The 16,075-nt window shown below is 40.5% G+C and overlaps 1 protein-coding gene across 5 annotated transcripts in view; it reads right to left on the reverse strand.

Moving 5' to 3' along the window:
- The window catches only part of KATNAL1 (katanin catalytic subunit A1 like 1), a 43,626-nt gene that overhangs the window by 19,628 nt on the left and 7,923 nt on the right, over nucleotides 1-16,075 (reverse strand). For 3 of the 5 annotated variants that reach the window (XM_061993356.1, XM_061993366.1, XM_061993374.1), the window contains exons 2-4: nucleotides 14,633-14,808; nucleotides 4,524-4,684; nucleotides 2,500-2,668 (exon numbers count right to left, since the gene is read on the reverse strand). In XM_061993356.1, coding sequence (XP_061849340.1) covers nucleotides 2,500-2,668; nucleotides 4,524-4,684; nucleotides 14,633-14,794 — 492 coding nt within the window. In that variant the 5' untranslated portion in view covers nucleotides 14,795-14,808. Of the gene's footprint in view, nucleotides 1-2,499; nucleotides 2,669-4,523; nucleotides 4,685-10,647; nucleotides 10,749-12,943; nucleotides 13,024-14,632; nucleotides 14,809-16,075 lie in introns of those variants that run through there. The other 2 variants (XM_061993384.1, XM_061993380.1) reach the window with 2 other exon arrangements.

Raw genomic sequence — 16,075 nt, forward strand, 5'->3', positions numbered from 1 at the left:
GGTTATTGTTCAAAAGTATTTTATATAGCACTACAAAAGGTCACTTTACAGGCATAGTCAGGTTAAAACTCTTTTTCTGAAGATAGTTACAGTGAGAATTAAAGGATTATATGGTCTTGGAAGGAGAATCAGTGAAAAGAGGCATCACATGTAAAGTGAGACAAAACATTTCTAAAACATACATATTATAGCTGTATTTGCCTTGAAAAATATCACAAATAAATATGCATTTTGCATGGTGGTATTCTAGCCAGGACAGTATACAACCTATTACGCTGCAGCCAACATCTCCAGAAGTGGATATGGCATCCAAGTGCATTACGTGTTCTAAGTAGTCCTAGCCAACGCCCCCAAGCCCAAGAACGACAGAGCTGAAGCACTTCTTTTGAGAAAAGGGGCATCTGGTTACCTAGTTTGAAGCATTGGCTTTGCCTTAGTATTTTTAACTGGACACAAAGAGTTACTGAACCTGTTCATGGCCTTATTACTTTGACTGGGAGATAAGCTCCTTGTAGCTTTAATTGAGAAACTGAAGAACATAAACACTTCCTAACTAAGAAAGGATACAACTTCAGGGATGTGTTGTGTGCATGCCTGTGTGTGAAATACAGTGTTGCATTAACTTCTCTCATTTCCCACTCCTGGCTATTTCCCCTCTCATTCAAAATTGTCTTCAAAATAAAATCATGGATCCCATACAAAAATCATTATGCAACACATGAGAATTTGTAACCTGGTGTAATTTTTGTATATATACCCCAAAGATAGGAAAGTAACCACTAAGCAACTAGATAAAGGCAAAAGCAGGAGCATGGGTGTTGATATTTTTTGAAGACTAGACAGATTTTCCTTCTGCCATCTAGTGACCAGTTTCTTCAGATAAGACAAGTGGTTTAAATTTAACATTAAATGGAACACCTTCATGACTCTTCTTCCATCTGACAGCAGAAGTGTTGCTAATCGCATTATTCCCAGAGCCAAGTATTGTACAAGTCGTGTTGTTGTGGGCTCCTTATAGTAAAGCCCTATAATGCTCATCACCGGAAAGCTCTGAGAGCAGAGTTCACTCTCTTTAGAGCTAAGACTTTGAAAGCTGCCTTACACAAGCACATCTGGTGAACCTGTCACAAACCACAACTCCAATTCCCTGCATAGCTGTCAGAACTGTAAATATTTTCATAGATCTTCACAAGCTTTTTATAGCTTGTAGGATGCGCACTTGTTATTTTAAATCTTACTGATCCAGGGTAGAGAGATGTCTAAAATGATTAAGCTTGATCTGTGCTGTCACTCAGTGGCTCTGATGAAAATGAGTCTGGCCCTACCTACTCACAGCAATAAGGGCTGGGATTCCTCAATATTTTTCCTGTGTATCAGAAAAGTAATTCGTGATGGAAAAAGTGTATCTTTGAGTTCTTTCTGTGCTGTGAAGAAGCAAGCTGTAATAGAAAGGCCACAAAGGGACTTAACTAAATTAATTTGGAATAAAACTGGCCAAATATTTTCTTATTCACCTATCAAGATCTGTACAATACTGTGTGTCCCCATAGGAAGGGGATTCTGTCTGTCAAGAAAATGAAGTCACTTCAGTACATTCTCAACTTGTATCATTTATACCATAGATTCCTTGGGTTACTGGCACTGACTGCACAGTTATATTTAAAAATGCAAGTGTCTCAGAAATAGCAATTTGCACACAAGACATTTTTTCAGCCACAAAACAGTCCCACCCTTGACATCACTACTTGAGAGTGAATCACTGTTTCTCCTTTTCTTTTGCTTCAACAGAAAGAATCAACTTACTTTCATTGTTTTTGTTTTTAAAACAAGGCCTTTCCAAAAAGCATCTTCCCAAACACTATAATAAATACAAAATCCTCTTCATATACTAAAGGAAGTTCAAGTTGCTAAGAGCTTGTTTTTACTACATCTTCCTTATGTGATTTTTAAATATATAACTTCAAATAATTTGTCACAGGTTTACCTAGCATCAATGCATTTGATGAACTGTCTGGACTTCTAGGCACACCTGAATTTTACTATGGTATGGCAGAAGCAATGGTACTGTGGAAGTTATTAAAATCTAGAGAAAGGCTCTGGTCTTACTTTTGCACCTTCTACATGGAAATCTTTACAAAAGAGCTGAATTGGATTCCTTTAAGAAGACAAAAAAAAAGTGTGGTGGAGAAGGAGGAGAAGAGACACTGACAGAGTCGAAAGCCTAAAGCCTAACTGAGATTATAAGAAACCCCCAGCTTCCTCCCTATCAAAAATCTTCTCAAATTACGACAAAGCAAACATGTCAGAATATTCCTCAATTTTTTGGTATCACTAAATATCCCTGTGATACATGCTTTGTCCGTGAGGCAAGTTTTCTTTTATGGGATTATTGTGGCTTTTTATCATTGTCTATATCAAATGACTAAAACTAAGAATGCTTCCCTTCGCCACTTGTTGCATCAGAACTCCCCTCCCACCACCTCCTTTCCCACTTCTTACCTTGTCATCTCTTCCTCTAGCTCTAGCTTCCCTTTCGCGGCTGCCTGCAGACCTGTCGCCCTTGGACACCGCATGTGCTCTGCCCGCAGGCCCACGGGGCTGCAGTCCTGGAGAGTCTTTCCTCAAAGGTTTTGCTTCTCGGTTGGGACGTTTTATCTGAGGTGGAGCCCTAACAATAAGCAACCACAACAAAAACACACCAAAAACAGCAAAAAAGAGCAACATTAAAAAGGAAATACTCTAATACTTCATTGATTCCCTTAGTGCATTATTACTAAAGCTGACAAGCCCCTAAGTCTTATCTCCCTGTGTCTGCAAATCCACCAACATATCTCTGGTTGAGTCTGGCACTCAAGGGAATTAAAAAATACAGAATGAAAAGCAAGGTTTCAACAGTGGAAAAAAAAAAAGAAAATTAACAATACTATTAGATCAGTGCTCCTAAACAATCTTAAACCAGGACACATGTAACAAAAGAGGAAACAATTTAGTAAAAATCTTCAAACTGTAGTTTTCTCTGACTTCAAACCAGGGGATTATATTAGGTTACATTCATATGCACAAGTTCTACACAACCAGATGACATTCTTGGTAAAAAGAAAACAATCTTCCTACCTCTGACTTCATTCTCCTGTGTGAAAATGTCAAAATGTAAAAATTGCCTAAAGAGCAAAACCAAAGAGAACCAAATTGCAATCATCTGTACTTGCGTGCATCACCCACTGTGTCAAAGAGAATTCAGCAGTGGCAGGAGAAGAAAGAATTCAGTTTTAAGACGAGGTGTCACGGTCATTTTGCTCTAGGGATTGGATTTGAAATACAGAACTAAAATAAACAGCCAAGAATGTCATCCAACTTTAATTATAGTGTTTCCTATTAAATCTTGTGCTGTTTCTTGTTTTGACTAACTCAAAATTTGCCTCCTCCAAAAAACAGTTTCCTAGAATATGGCTTAAAGAGGACATACTTAAATGCACTGCTGGATACAACTGCTACATTTCGCTTTGTATACAATTTCAAACTTAACAGCACAGAAGAGGGGTTATTTTTCCATTCTTACTTGCACGAGATCTAAATTTAAGCTTAAAAAAAGCAGATGAACTATTGGGCCTGTAGCCCTAAGAAAGATACAAGAATAAACACATCCTGCACTTCATGTCATATTACCACTAAAATTCTGATTATCATTTCTACTGCTCACAAAAGTAATCATTGTAAATGTTATTTTACAGTTATATTCTTAAGGTTTTTTGAAAAGCAAAGATCTGTTTGTTTGGTAATCACAAAGCACATAAATTTACAAGTAAACTTGGCATTTGTTAACCTTTGTCCCTCTGCTTAAACATTAAAATTCTTTGCTATTATAATGTTAGAAGATGGTTGGCATGATGCTACTCTTGCTTTGAACTGGATTCGTTACTTCCAGGAACTTGTATCCAGCTCTATTATGGTGAAAGTAGAGATTGCAAAAAATGCCCGAGCATCTATTTTGAGAAAACTATTAGCTAACTAAAGTTACCTTAAAGGTGGTTATAGAAGAGAAATACCACATACACCAGAACATGTTTAGCAATGAAACTAACTGATGGATTAAACAGAGGTCACATTATCAGTAGCTAGGGAGTGATTTCTAACCACCATGTCCTTCAAGATCCTTCAGTTCTAGCTCCTTACCAACTCCTTTGCCATCAAGGAATAAAAATGCCTAAATAAACTGAAGTGGGAAAGTTTCATCTCTGCACATGAGAAAGGCAACTGTCACCAAAAGCCCACTTACCTCTCCAGCAGACTCTAGTTCCAGGCACTTAGCTAGTCACTCCTACCAGAATAAAGGAATGCCTTTCTTTAGAACTTTGATGGTAGTTTAATTACTTTTTTCCCCAATTAATTATATTTATTCTTTCTTACAAATGACTAAGGAGTAAATGAAATGTGATTTTCACAGTGCAAAGGCATCCAAAGAAGAACATAAAATTATGGCAACCCAACTTTATTCCACCCACTCTGCTTGAGCCTCTCGTTACCTGTGTTCCACTGGAACAAGAAGGGGCCAAACAGCAGGATCTTTAAAAGGCTCATCTTGACAGCATACAGGGATTTCTGCAGGTCTGTCCATTTTAAAACTCTCTAAAATGTTGACAATGCTCTTAACTTGTTCATATTCTTCAACTAATTCTTGTCGGACCTTGAGAAATACAGACATTATTTACCAATTGTTATGGTTAAAACTATCTTTTTTAAAGAACATAGAAAGTACCTCAAAACATACGTTACCCTCAAAAGCAGTTACTCTCAAGCCTTTCCATTCACAATCTCCAGATCTATCAGGCTGACATTAGATCTCAAACATCAGCATAGAATCATAGAATCATTTCAGCTGGGAAGAAACCTTGAAAATCACTGAGTCCAGCCTTTGTCCCAGCCCTCTCAACCACTAGACCATTTCCCTAAGTAAAACATCTACTGCCTCTTAAACACCTCAAGGGACGGTGACTCCTGCAGCTCCCTGGGCAGCCTGTTCCAATGCCTGACAACCCTTTTGGGAAATAAATTGCTCCTCATATCCAGTCTGAACCTCCCCTGGTACAACTTGGACGTCCTTTTCTCTTGTTCCATTGCTTGTTCCTAGGGAGAACAGACCAATCCTCACCTCAATGTCACTTCCTTTCAGGTAGTTTTAGAGAACGATAAGGTCTCCCCTGAGCCTTCTTTTCTCCAGGCTAAACAGCCCCATATATATATATATATATATATATATATATATATATATATAAAAATAAGATGTGCTCCAAATCCTTTACTAGCTTTGTAGCCTGCCTCTATATCCTCTCCCAGCACCTCCATGTCTTTATAGAGAGGAGTCCAAAACTGGACACAGGATTTGAGGTGCAGCCTCACCAAAGCTGAGTACAGGGGAATGATCACCTCCCTGCTCCTGCTGACAACACTGTTCCTGATCCAGGCCAGGATGCCATTGGCCTTCTTGGCCACCTGGGCACACTGCTGGCTCATGTTCTGCTGTTGTCAATCAACACTCCCAGGTCCCTCTCTGCCTGGCAGCTTTCCACCCACCCCTCCCAAGTCTGTAGAACTGTGGGGGGTTGTTGTAGCTCAAGTGCAGGACCCGGCATTTGGCCTTATTGAAACTCATGGAATTAAACAACTGAGCATAAACAATTGAATCTCTGTTGAGTTTATCTCCCTGCCTGTCAATGTCATGACCAGACATGATTGCTAACGAAGGGATTGCTCTTCCAAAATATGTCCTGATGCTTAGATTGATGTGGGCATGTTGACATGTGTGCACACATTCACACACTTTTATACTAGTAATGTTGCTGTTGGCAGACCTTTAACACATTTGATACTGTTCTGGCATAAAAGAACTTCTCTGATTACAGTCTCCAAGGTCTTAGTTATAAAACTGACTAAATCATTAAAATTAAGTTTGTGAGGGGCACAATATCATCATACAGTCAAAGTACAAGCCAATTCTTCAATTAGACTGCAAGGATTAGAACAGAAAATGGGAACTTTAACATTCTATAGCATAAGTTCAAATGATAAGTAAGTGAAAGAAAAATGAGAGGAAATTATGTCTTGGGAAGAAATTGTGTTGTAGAATTATGCAGATGACTGTTTAATTGAAGTCTCTATTGCCACTAGTCAAGGAATTAAAACTACTGAAATAATTTCAAGATTATTTACTTGATATTTGTTCATTTAATTTTTCTTCCAGAAAGCCTAGGAAAAATAAAATCTGTGTGGAAATTTGCTAAGTTTAAAGTGGCAAGCTCAAGTTTTGTATGCTAAGGTCACTGATTCTTAGCACACACCAGCAGTCAAAAACAGCATTGTGCATTCTTGCACAGAAGCATAAGGTTTCAGTGTGTTAGCTTCATATGTGCTAGGATTCACCTGAGTGCACTTGTACTGCATCTTACCAGTCTTCCACCTATCACTCAGTGATGCTATCCATCCAGTAGGATCAACCTCCATGCTTACTTTGTTCTTTACCTGCTTGAGGGTCAAAACACCAAGATGTCACCTCTTCACTGAAGTGTTATTGCACAGCTAAAATTAACTCATGCGTTGTTGTGAGTACCTGGAAATCAATATTGGTGCTCTGCAGCTAGAATTACCTTAGGCCAGCATGGATCTTGCCTGGTTACAGGCTTGCGGCTGGAGCTACAGAGACATCCTGAACCCTTCCATTCACTGGAAAGGCACAAAGGCTCTACAAGCTGTCATGGAGAAACACTACAGAAAGGTGCTGTGGTTTAAGCACTACTGGGAACAAAGGACAACACAGCCCCCTGCTCACTCCTCCCTCGCCTACACCCCATAGTGGCATAGGGAAAAAGAAAGGTAACAAAGGACCTTGTGAGTCCAGACAAGGATGGGGAAGGCTCACTCACCAATTATGGTCCTGTGCAAAACAGACTCAACTTGGGGAAGAAATCCACCACCAACCAAAAAAAAAATCCCTAACAGAATTTGCAGGCTGCCACCAGGCACACAACTAGTGAGGCTACAACTAGTATACACAACAAGGCTGAATCAAAAGCCTTCAGGATCTCAAGTCAGCTTACAAGAAAACCAAAGAAAGACACGAAGTACCCAGCTGCATGCCTGTCATGTGTCTATGTGGAAAAGAACTGGGAAGAATCTTGCCTGGGAATGCTGCAACCAGGCTTCACTTTGTGGCAAAAAGAGGAAGGTAACCGAGGACAGTATCAACAGATACCAGTGAAGTTGCCTGAAATCCAGACTCTCTGTACATATCTTGAGCAGATTCTGGGTAATTGAAAGGACCAGAAGAATGGAGGTCTGCACATCCAGCCTGTCTGCTGAGGTTATAAATAAAGCAACAGCAGATCAGGGAACTACTACTAAATAGCTTCACCTCTTATGACTGTTCTTCCTAATGGTGCTTACTGGTGAATAAATGTGGCCACTAGCCTGAGACTTTTCTATCTCCCTGTGTGCTTGTAAAGCAACCACAATGAGTACGCACAGGCTGCGGTGTCTTGACAGTACACATTCAGAAGCTCACCTCTTCCAGACTAATTTTCACCTGCTCATCGCATTTCTCTCACACTCTCATTTCTCCTCTCAGAATAGCATCTTTCTTCACACACCCTGCACTACATATTCAAAACTGCAGCAGCAGCCTCCACTTTTGGTGGGGTAACTTCAAGACATAAAGTGCTGACATAAGCATTAGTATGGTGTATAAAAGTCTGAATGATTAAATGGTCAGCACTCAGTTAAAAACCTCTTTCTGGAGGCTACACTTCTCCTAAAATGATACCAAGTGCATCCCACAGCAACATACTGTTCTGCTCTGCAGTATTTTTCAGGAATTTTCCCACCACAAAGACAATATAGGAGATTTCAGCAGCACTGAGAAATTCTGCTCTGGTTTAAAATTTAAACCTTCTTTAAGAAGAGGAATATATATGACTCTTGTTAATGTGATATCAGCCATGACAATGGCAAAGTGAAGGGTAAATCCCCAAGGCTCTGCACAAGTTCCTGCAACACTGCATTTATTTCGCCAAGAGCTCTACGTGCAGCTGTACAGAAGGAGCCTTAGGTATGGGAAGAACTTGATGACTTCACAGGGCAAAGCAGCCTTCTTGCTTGTTCCAGATAGAGTAGCTGTATCTTTCCAAAGACACAGGACATCCTCGGGCAGGATTGCTCTGGTAAAGACAGTCCATGCTTGACATGGCACACCCAGCTCAGCTTTTCTCCCCTTGCTTTCTCAACACGCAATCAGGAGACACATCTCCCAGTGAAAGAACTTCCAGCTGAGTTAAAAATGTGATTGATTACTTAGTTCCTTCAAACTGTCTAACACTCATTCCTCCTGTCCAAAAATAAATCCAGCCAAACAGCTGCTGTGAGGTACAAAGGAATGATACAGCATAAATCCTCCAGGGCACTGCTCCATGAGAAACAGCCATTTCCTACTCCAGTGCTCCAGGAATACAGCCTCCTATCAGCCTTCCAACATATGTGGAAAAGTAAATGGAAAACAACTTGCCAGCACCAAGGGACTGAGTGATGCCATTTAGCTCTCTTGGACCAGCAAGGAAGATGGTATCTGAAAACTGAAAGTGAACCTTTGATGCCTTGGAAGCTGCAAACAGACTAACAACTGCTGGTCATCTCTTAACCAGACCTAAGCAGAACAAAATCTGAAATACATCTCCTTACTGCTTAGTCAGTACCTGGCAAATTGATCACTAAAAAACCCTCAAGGTATTCAGACAATAAGATCACAAAGGAAAACCAATTTATATAGTTCCTAGAGGCCGTAAAGAAACCAAGTCTGATGAAACGGGTGCAGAAAGTTTCCTGCAGCTCAGAAATAAATCATCCAGATGTGAGCCAAGAAAGGCTGTGCCGTAATTACAGAGGTGACTGTGCAATGACCAATGCTACTGTGATGCAACCTCAGAAAGCTGCACACAGAAAACTCACTGGTCGGGATTCATCTAGTCTCTTTGCCTGCACTCCTGTTCCACCCTTCCCTTGAGTGTCAGAGCCCTCAGGAGGCTCCAGAAAGCTTTTAGGTTTTTCACGTTGAAAGGGTTTCAGGAGGTCTGAGTTAGCAGCTCATCACAACCAAATATTTCATCTCCTCATTTTCTGTCCCCAACCATACTCCGTCACTGCTCTTCTGGATTCAGTCCTGAATGCAGTAAACCAGCCTTGTTAAAATGGCAGAAAGTTAGCCTAGGAAAATATAAAGTAAAAAGAAAACAAAGGACACTTTTGCTGGGCTAGAAAGCTGCGCTGACTCGCTACCCTGTGATCAGGTGAATCCCAGGACAAAGAATGGCAGAGTGCAGGATGCAGAGGACAGGAAACTAGTGCAGCTAGAGGTAAATATAAGTGAGGAAAAGCTTGGCCTCTCTGGGCCCAGCAGGATGTTAACTGGGTTCAGCTACCATGCAAAACTTCCAGCTACCCAGAGCAATGCTGTGGTGCGCCACCCATCCTTACCAGCCACATCACCTCCAACATAGAAGCAGCATCATGGCATTGTGGGTTATTGGAAAGCCCACTAAAAAGCCTTTCAGCCCAGAGAGTGGCCTCACAGCTTTGTTTTGACATTCCAGCAACCAAGCAGAACAAACATACATCCTAACATATCAGTACAAAACACAATGACCAGGAGTTGAGTTCACTTTTTCTTAGTGGTAGTTCCAAAAACCATTTCAGGCAGTTCCTCTGTATTTCAGAGTCTGGCAACTGTTGCACCTTTGACATCACCAGTTTTTATTTGCTATGCTGGAACTTGTATTTCTACACAACTTCCGTAGCAATGAACATGAGTATCTGTACCTTGGTAAATACAAATAATGTGGGGTTTGTGTTTGTTTTTGGTTGCTTGTTTTTTTTAAATTATATCATGCTGTAACAAAACCAAGTTTCTATAAAAGTGTTTCTGAAATCTGAAGTTATTCCCTCCAATTAGTGTTAGTTATTCAACAAGCTCCAAATGAAAATAACAATTCCCTAAACCATACCCAAAAAAGATGCCCTGTAACCCATTTTGAACCCGTGGAGTCAAAAGTATAGCTCCTGTAATCACTGTTCTTCTGCAGCATATTCCTTAATTACTCACCAATAAAGTGTTAATAAACCAGGCATAAAGCAAAAATAACATAAGCACAGACTGACTGAAATGTGTTTAAAATTTAAAGAAAAAAATAAAACTCATGCTTTACTCTTTAAGCAAGACTCCTAACCAGCTAACCCTGTGCTCCAGTGACCATGGTCAGTATAGCTGCCTTGCTGGCTGCTGCAAGGACTCTGCAAATTGCTGAACTTCTGCCTCAGCTTTGGCTGAAGCTCCTGTGCTCTCAGATATGGTGCAACACAGAGCACACGGTTATAACATGAAGCAGGTTTTGCTCAACAGCCGCTGGCCTTGTCGTAAAGCCAGTACTATCTCCCAGGGGCATGCTCTGCTGTCATTCTGCAGCTGCTGAACTGTCACTGAAGCAGCTCTTTCCTACAAGCCAGCTGTCTAGTAAAAAGACTGCAGCAGCCAAGAAACTCTCTCAGAATAAACAAGGGCAATGTCAACACAAGTAAAGTTCACAGTAGCAGTCATGAGAGTAAACCTACCTTTCATTAAGTAGCAAAAGAGATGAGTTGCTGCTGACTTTGAGTCTTTCCCGTCCCAGTCTGTATTTACATGGATGAACATGCCTATATGTCAGCCAAACCTCAAAGCACAACAAAGAAAGATAAGGAGGATAGGAATGGAGCTACATTCAGCCATCCAAGAGCAAGCTGGGAACTCCCTGGATGTAAAACAAATAAGGGTCTCAAGAGCAGGTCACCCCAAACTGAGCTAGTTATCAGAAAATCAGTGACAATGAATTTTCCAAAGAGTTAGAGGAATTATTACATTGTTACACTGCTGCTTTGGTGGATCCCCAGGATACATCTTTTACCCTTTTCAAGTTCTGCAGGTTATGCCAGACTAATAAAACAATCCATCTATCCCAGTCTGTGCTGATTTTGAAGTCCCAGAATCAAGTGGAACTGAGCCAGTCAGTTGTTCTCAAGGGAGCAGATGATACATGTTCACATTCCTCCTTCTCCAATCTAACAGCACCAAGCACAAGGAACCTCTGAAATCACAGTGCCTGGTTGCAAAGCTGAAGCTGTCCAACCGTGTGACATGAAATACAAGCCACCAAATACTTGCACAGAATATCATTCTGTCGCAACCAAGCTGTAGAAATTTGAAAACAATGAGACCTAAGCAAAGAGAGGTAGATCAAGTGCGTTTGGGAGTCTGACCCAAAATCCCAACCACTTCTGGTTCCCCTCTGTTCTACATTGCTCAATAAAATGCTGGAAAAAACCCATGTACTACCCAAGGCAACAAAATAGATCCCCCTCGTCTGCCCAGGATAGAGCACTCGCTGTACAGAAGTGAGAAGGAGGGTTCATATAAAAGGTATGAGTTAGTCAGCTGCAGAGCCGTGGCTGTAACTATTCTTTGAGAGATTACTCACATAAACATTCCTATTTTAAGAGGGAACATGCATGTAAACCCCTGAAACTGAGTTTACTGCCTCAGAAGCACCCCTAGGACAAAGACCTTGTTCATGCATGGCACAGAAACAGAGTAGAAGGACATGCTTCCTACTGCCAAGTCCCTTCAGTATTGGTGTCTCAGGAACCTTTCAGGAGATTCAAGGTCGTGAATGTGCATGCAGTGCAACTCAAAGAAGAACTGGTTTCAGTAACAGTCTTCTCCTTTGAGCACTTATCTACATGGACACTCACACTGTGGACCACTCCCGACAGTAAAAACTCTACCTACCCTGTGTCTGCTAAGGATTGATAAACTCTGCCTCAAACAGGTACTAGTAGTATTATCCTCCTCAAATTCCTCAGAGAATGGAGAAACTGAAGAACCTAAAGAACATCTTAGTTCCATACACCAGAGGAGACAGAATTTCAGATAAAAATCAATTGCATTCATCCCCTTAACCATTAAGGGCTGCTTTGCTTCTCATGCCACTTGCAAGAGGTATATTGGTATGGGACTCTTTTGAATTTGCACATTACTGGTACCAGCAGATCTGAATTTTTTTAAACTTACATAATATGTATGGCATAACTCTTTCATGATAATGATATTTTAAAAAATCTAAATATTATTTTAATTTGGTGAATGAGTGTTTCTTGTGATCCAACTTTTGGTTTATTTTTTTGCAGAACAGGCTGTCTGTCAGACAGCTACTGAATGTGACTGACAGTTTGGATGTAGTTGCTGTTGGAGCTGGAAAGCAGTGCTAACATCCAGATCATCAGACTCCCTGTATCAAAGAGTGAGAAACCACAACAATCATTTATCAAGAGTGAGTATTAAAGCAGGTCTACCTCTGTAGATCTCAGCAAACCATTCAGGTATAGATATAGAAAAGCTCATGGTTCCAGGGCTGTTATTGTTTGCTCTCAGGGCTCTATCATTTGTTGCCAGTGCTATGGGTAGTCCCACAAGTGAATGAGAAGGCAAATAGCCTGGAGATGAAATATAAATTTACTTTTTTTAATCAGGCATCTTGGTGTTTGCCCCTGGGCCGAGGCTGGCACCAGTAATGGCAGAGCAACCTTGTGACAAAGCTCATCTGCCATGCTGCCTTGGGAAGTTTCAGAATTACCACAAATGCACAGTGTGACAGACACAACCCCACCTGCTGCTGATCTTTCTGGGGACAGCTCTCCAAAGCATTTATGGGACACTGTCAGGGCCCATTCTGTTTTTACCAAAAAGGGATAAATTTCTGAGAAATTATGATCCTCTGCTAAGGAGCCAGCTGCCTTCTCTAGAGAATAATCATAAAAACTGTTAATGGTCCTTTTGCACTTGAGGCTTGTCTCCGATGCACAGTACACATACCATGGTGCACAGGATTCTCTGAAGCAGTTCAAACAAGACACAACATCATGACACTTCAAGTAATCTTCCCAAGACAAGAGCTGTTAAAAGTGTAATGGAAGAATCAATGTCATCAGAGGAAACACTAAACACTGGAAGCAAAGGCAACACAGCCAAGTAGCTGCAGAACAAAGAAAGTCTCATTTCTACTTTCATGTCAGCGATAAGTTTGGCAGGAACTAAGGACGTGCATGGGGCATGAACACCTTGTATCAGCATGTCCTGGGGTGAGAAAGAGCTTGAATACAAACACTTGTATTCACTACAAGTATCTCCTTCACAATATTCAGCTTATGATGTCTCCAGGAAAGCTAGGCACTGTCCCTGCTTCTTGTACCTACACATGCATCGTGGACAAGCTCTAAGTAAGCAGACAGACTTCTATGCCTCTATGATAAACACCTATGAACAGTACTGTCATTACAGAATTATTGCTAAGCGTGTTGTAGCTATCAGTACACAAAATACTCCATGTTGGTGTCAGATGTTTTGAACACAAAATCATAACCAAAGCATAGGCTGCAATAAAAAGGGAAAATTTGCTGCTGTTTCTAAGTGACATCATTTAAAAGGTGTATGTCAGCAAGATGAGGCAACACTTTTTTCTGTACTGTCCAGTGATAGGAATAGGGGTAATGGACAAAAGTTGGAACAGTAAAAGTTCCACTTAAGGAAAAACTTCTTTACTGTGAGGGTGAGGGAGCCCAGGGAGGGTGTGGAGTCTCCTTCTCCGGAGGTTTTCGAACCCACCTGGACATGTTCCTGTGTGACCCGATCTAGGTGAACCTACTTAAGCAGGGGGATTGGACCAGATGATCTTTAGAGATCCCTTCCAACTCCTACCATTCTGTGATTCTGTGTGACCCTGTGATATTTAGCAAAACTCTTCTTGAAATCATCTCTTCAGCTGCTTACTACAAAGTGATATCTTTATGGAAGCTATGATCTCCTTTCAATACATAATATTTATCCAACATAAATTCTTTATTCTGGAATACACCTGTAAATGTTTATTCTACAATATTATTTTTTTGTGGGATGGAACACATTATTTACAATGAAAAATGGGATCACAAAACATAAGGAAGACTTAAATAATGAAAGAGCTAAATTAGGGTTCTTACAGTTCACCTGCAGATTATTTCCTCAGCCTCAATAGTACTCTGCTTAGCAGGGAGGTGCATGTGTGCAAAATATCTTACTTGCAGTTTTAGAAACCTGACCCAAATTTACACATTGTAGCATTAGAGTTAAATGCTACTCAGACAACTATTCTAGTGATGCTAACACATCCACTCACATCTCAGTTTACTGGACATTAGATGGTCAAAAGCTAAAACAGGAAAAGGAAGTTCTCAGCAAAACAGTTTTTCCAAAGTATGCAATCACACACACAGAGACCAGCCATTAGCTAGACATCCTAAGTGAAAACAATAAAAAAGCAGTTCAGTTAGAACAGAAGAATTCCTTTTGAATATGACACAAAAAACTATCAACATAACTATCCCATAACTATCAACAAAATACTGTAAAAGAAATAATGTAAATTTAACTGAAATATACATCCTCTACATCTTAAAAGGTTTGGGAAGTACAGTGTGTTTTCCAAACATCAAGTAACAGAACAAAGGCAATCTTATTTCACCTTACCTGTTGCCATTTGCCTTTAATTGCTGGATCTCTGATCGACTGGCAATGTCTCTGGATTTGCTGGATGACACCCTGGTAATACACCATGGAAGAGTCATAATTCCCAAGGAGTGCATATTCTCTCCCTTTTTTGGCATTATCACAAATCTCTGCCAAATTCATCTTCACTCAGAAATCTAAAAGAGAACATAATCATCAGAAAAATGAATTGTACATGCTGTGGAGTAATTCAGATGAGACACTTCAGTTTTGTTTTTCCTCTCATAGTTAAACGGTGTCTTTCAATCCCCTTTTCCTGGGGTCTTTTTCAACCATTTAGCTCTGGATTAGCTGTTTACTACTAGCCTTAGGTTTGAGAGCATGAATCGTAACTCTTTTATAGTTATGAAAACCTCAACTTTGGCTCCACTCTTGTTAAATTAATGCAAGAAAATGAAATGCCCTGCCCACACTGAACCTAACAAGACAAACTTTAATTCGTAGATCACCACAAAATATTAGCAGCCATCAACCCATGAATCACAAATCACACGAGGCATTAAATTGCTTTTTATACTGTTGTATTACATATGTGCCTAAATATGCCAACCAGCATCAGGGAAGTCTGCACTTAGCACTTTCAAAAGCCCTCACCCTAATGAGATTACAATATGGTTGAATGATAGCTCTACTATAGACAAAGTTGAAAGCTTCATTCTGTTTAAATATTCTTTCAAAGTACTCCTACATTCACATGCTGACTTGGATTTTTTCATTAAATTTAACATGTCATGTTGGGATTTATGGCAGAGTTCGCTACCCAAATTTAAGATTTCTTAAAACAGCAATTCCCAAAGTACAATCTTCCCCTAGTCCCCAAAATTATTTAAGTTTTACAGATTTTCCTAACTTTTGTATACAAGTAGTAAATCACAGCACAACTTTAAGGCAAACATACAGTCCAACTCTTCCCAATAACCATTCAAGAAAGTTCTATTAAATCCACATTAAACCATAAGCTATGCTGTACAGATAGGTTTGTCTTTATGGTTTGAGACTGAAGCAGTGCCTGACCTTTATCTGAATCCCACATGATCCAAGATCTAGGTCCTTATCACACAAAAAGAGCAACAGTTCCTTTCCTTTGTCCTCTGACTCAGGACAGGTGGGGTTCCTGACATTAACTCAGATATAAACCTCTGGAAATTAAAAGATTTTGATCCATGGCTACACAATGCAGAGAGCTGCATTGACCAAGGGGGAGGAGGCTGGGTTGGGAGGGTCATCTGCTCACGGCATCGAGGGTTTGGCAAGACCAAGGTGGTGGAGAAGAAAAAGGGCTGGTGAGATCCAGACAGAGAGGGAGACAGAGCACGGCATGAGGCCCAGCACAGCACTCAAGCTGCACAGCTGAAAACAGCCTGTGATAAGGGTGTGCATGTGGTAGGAGCAGGTGGTAGCAGA

The sequence above is a fragment of the Colius striatus genome, chromosome 1, assembly GCF_028858725.1.
Source record: "Colius striatus isolate bColStr4 chromosome 1, bColStr4.1.hap1, whole genome shotgun sequence".
NCBI classification, from domain to species: Eukaryota; Metazoa; Chordata; class Aves; order Coliiformes; family Coliidae; genus Colius; species Colius striatus.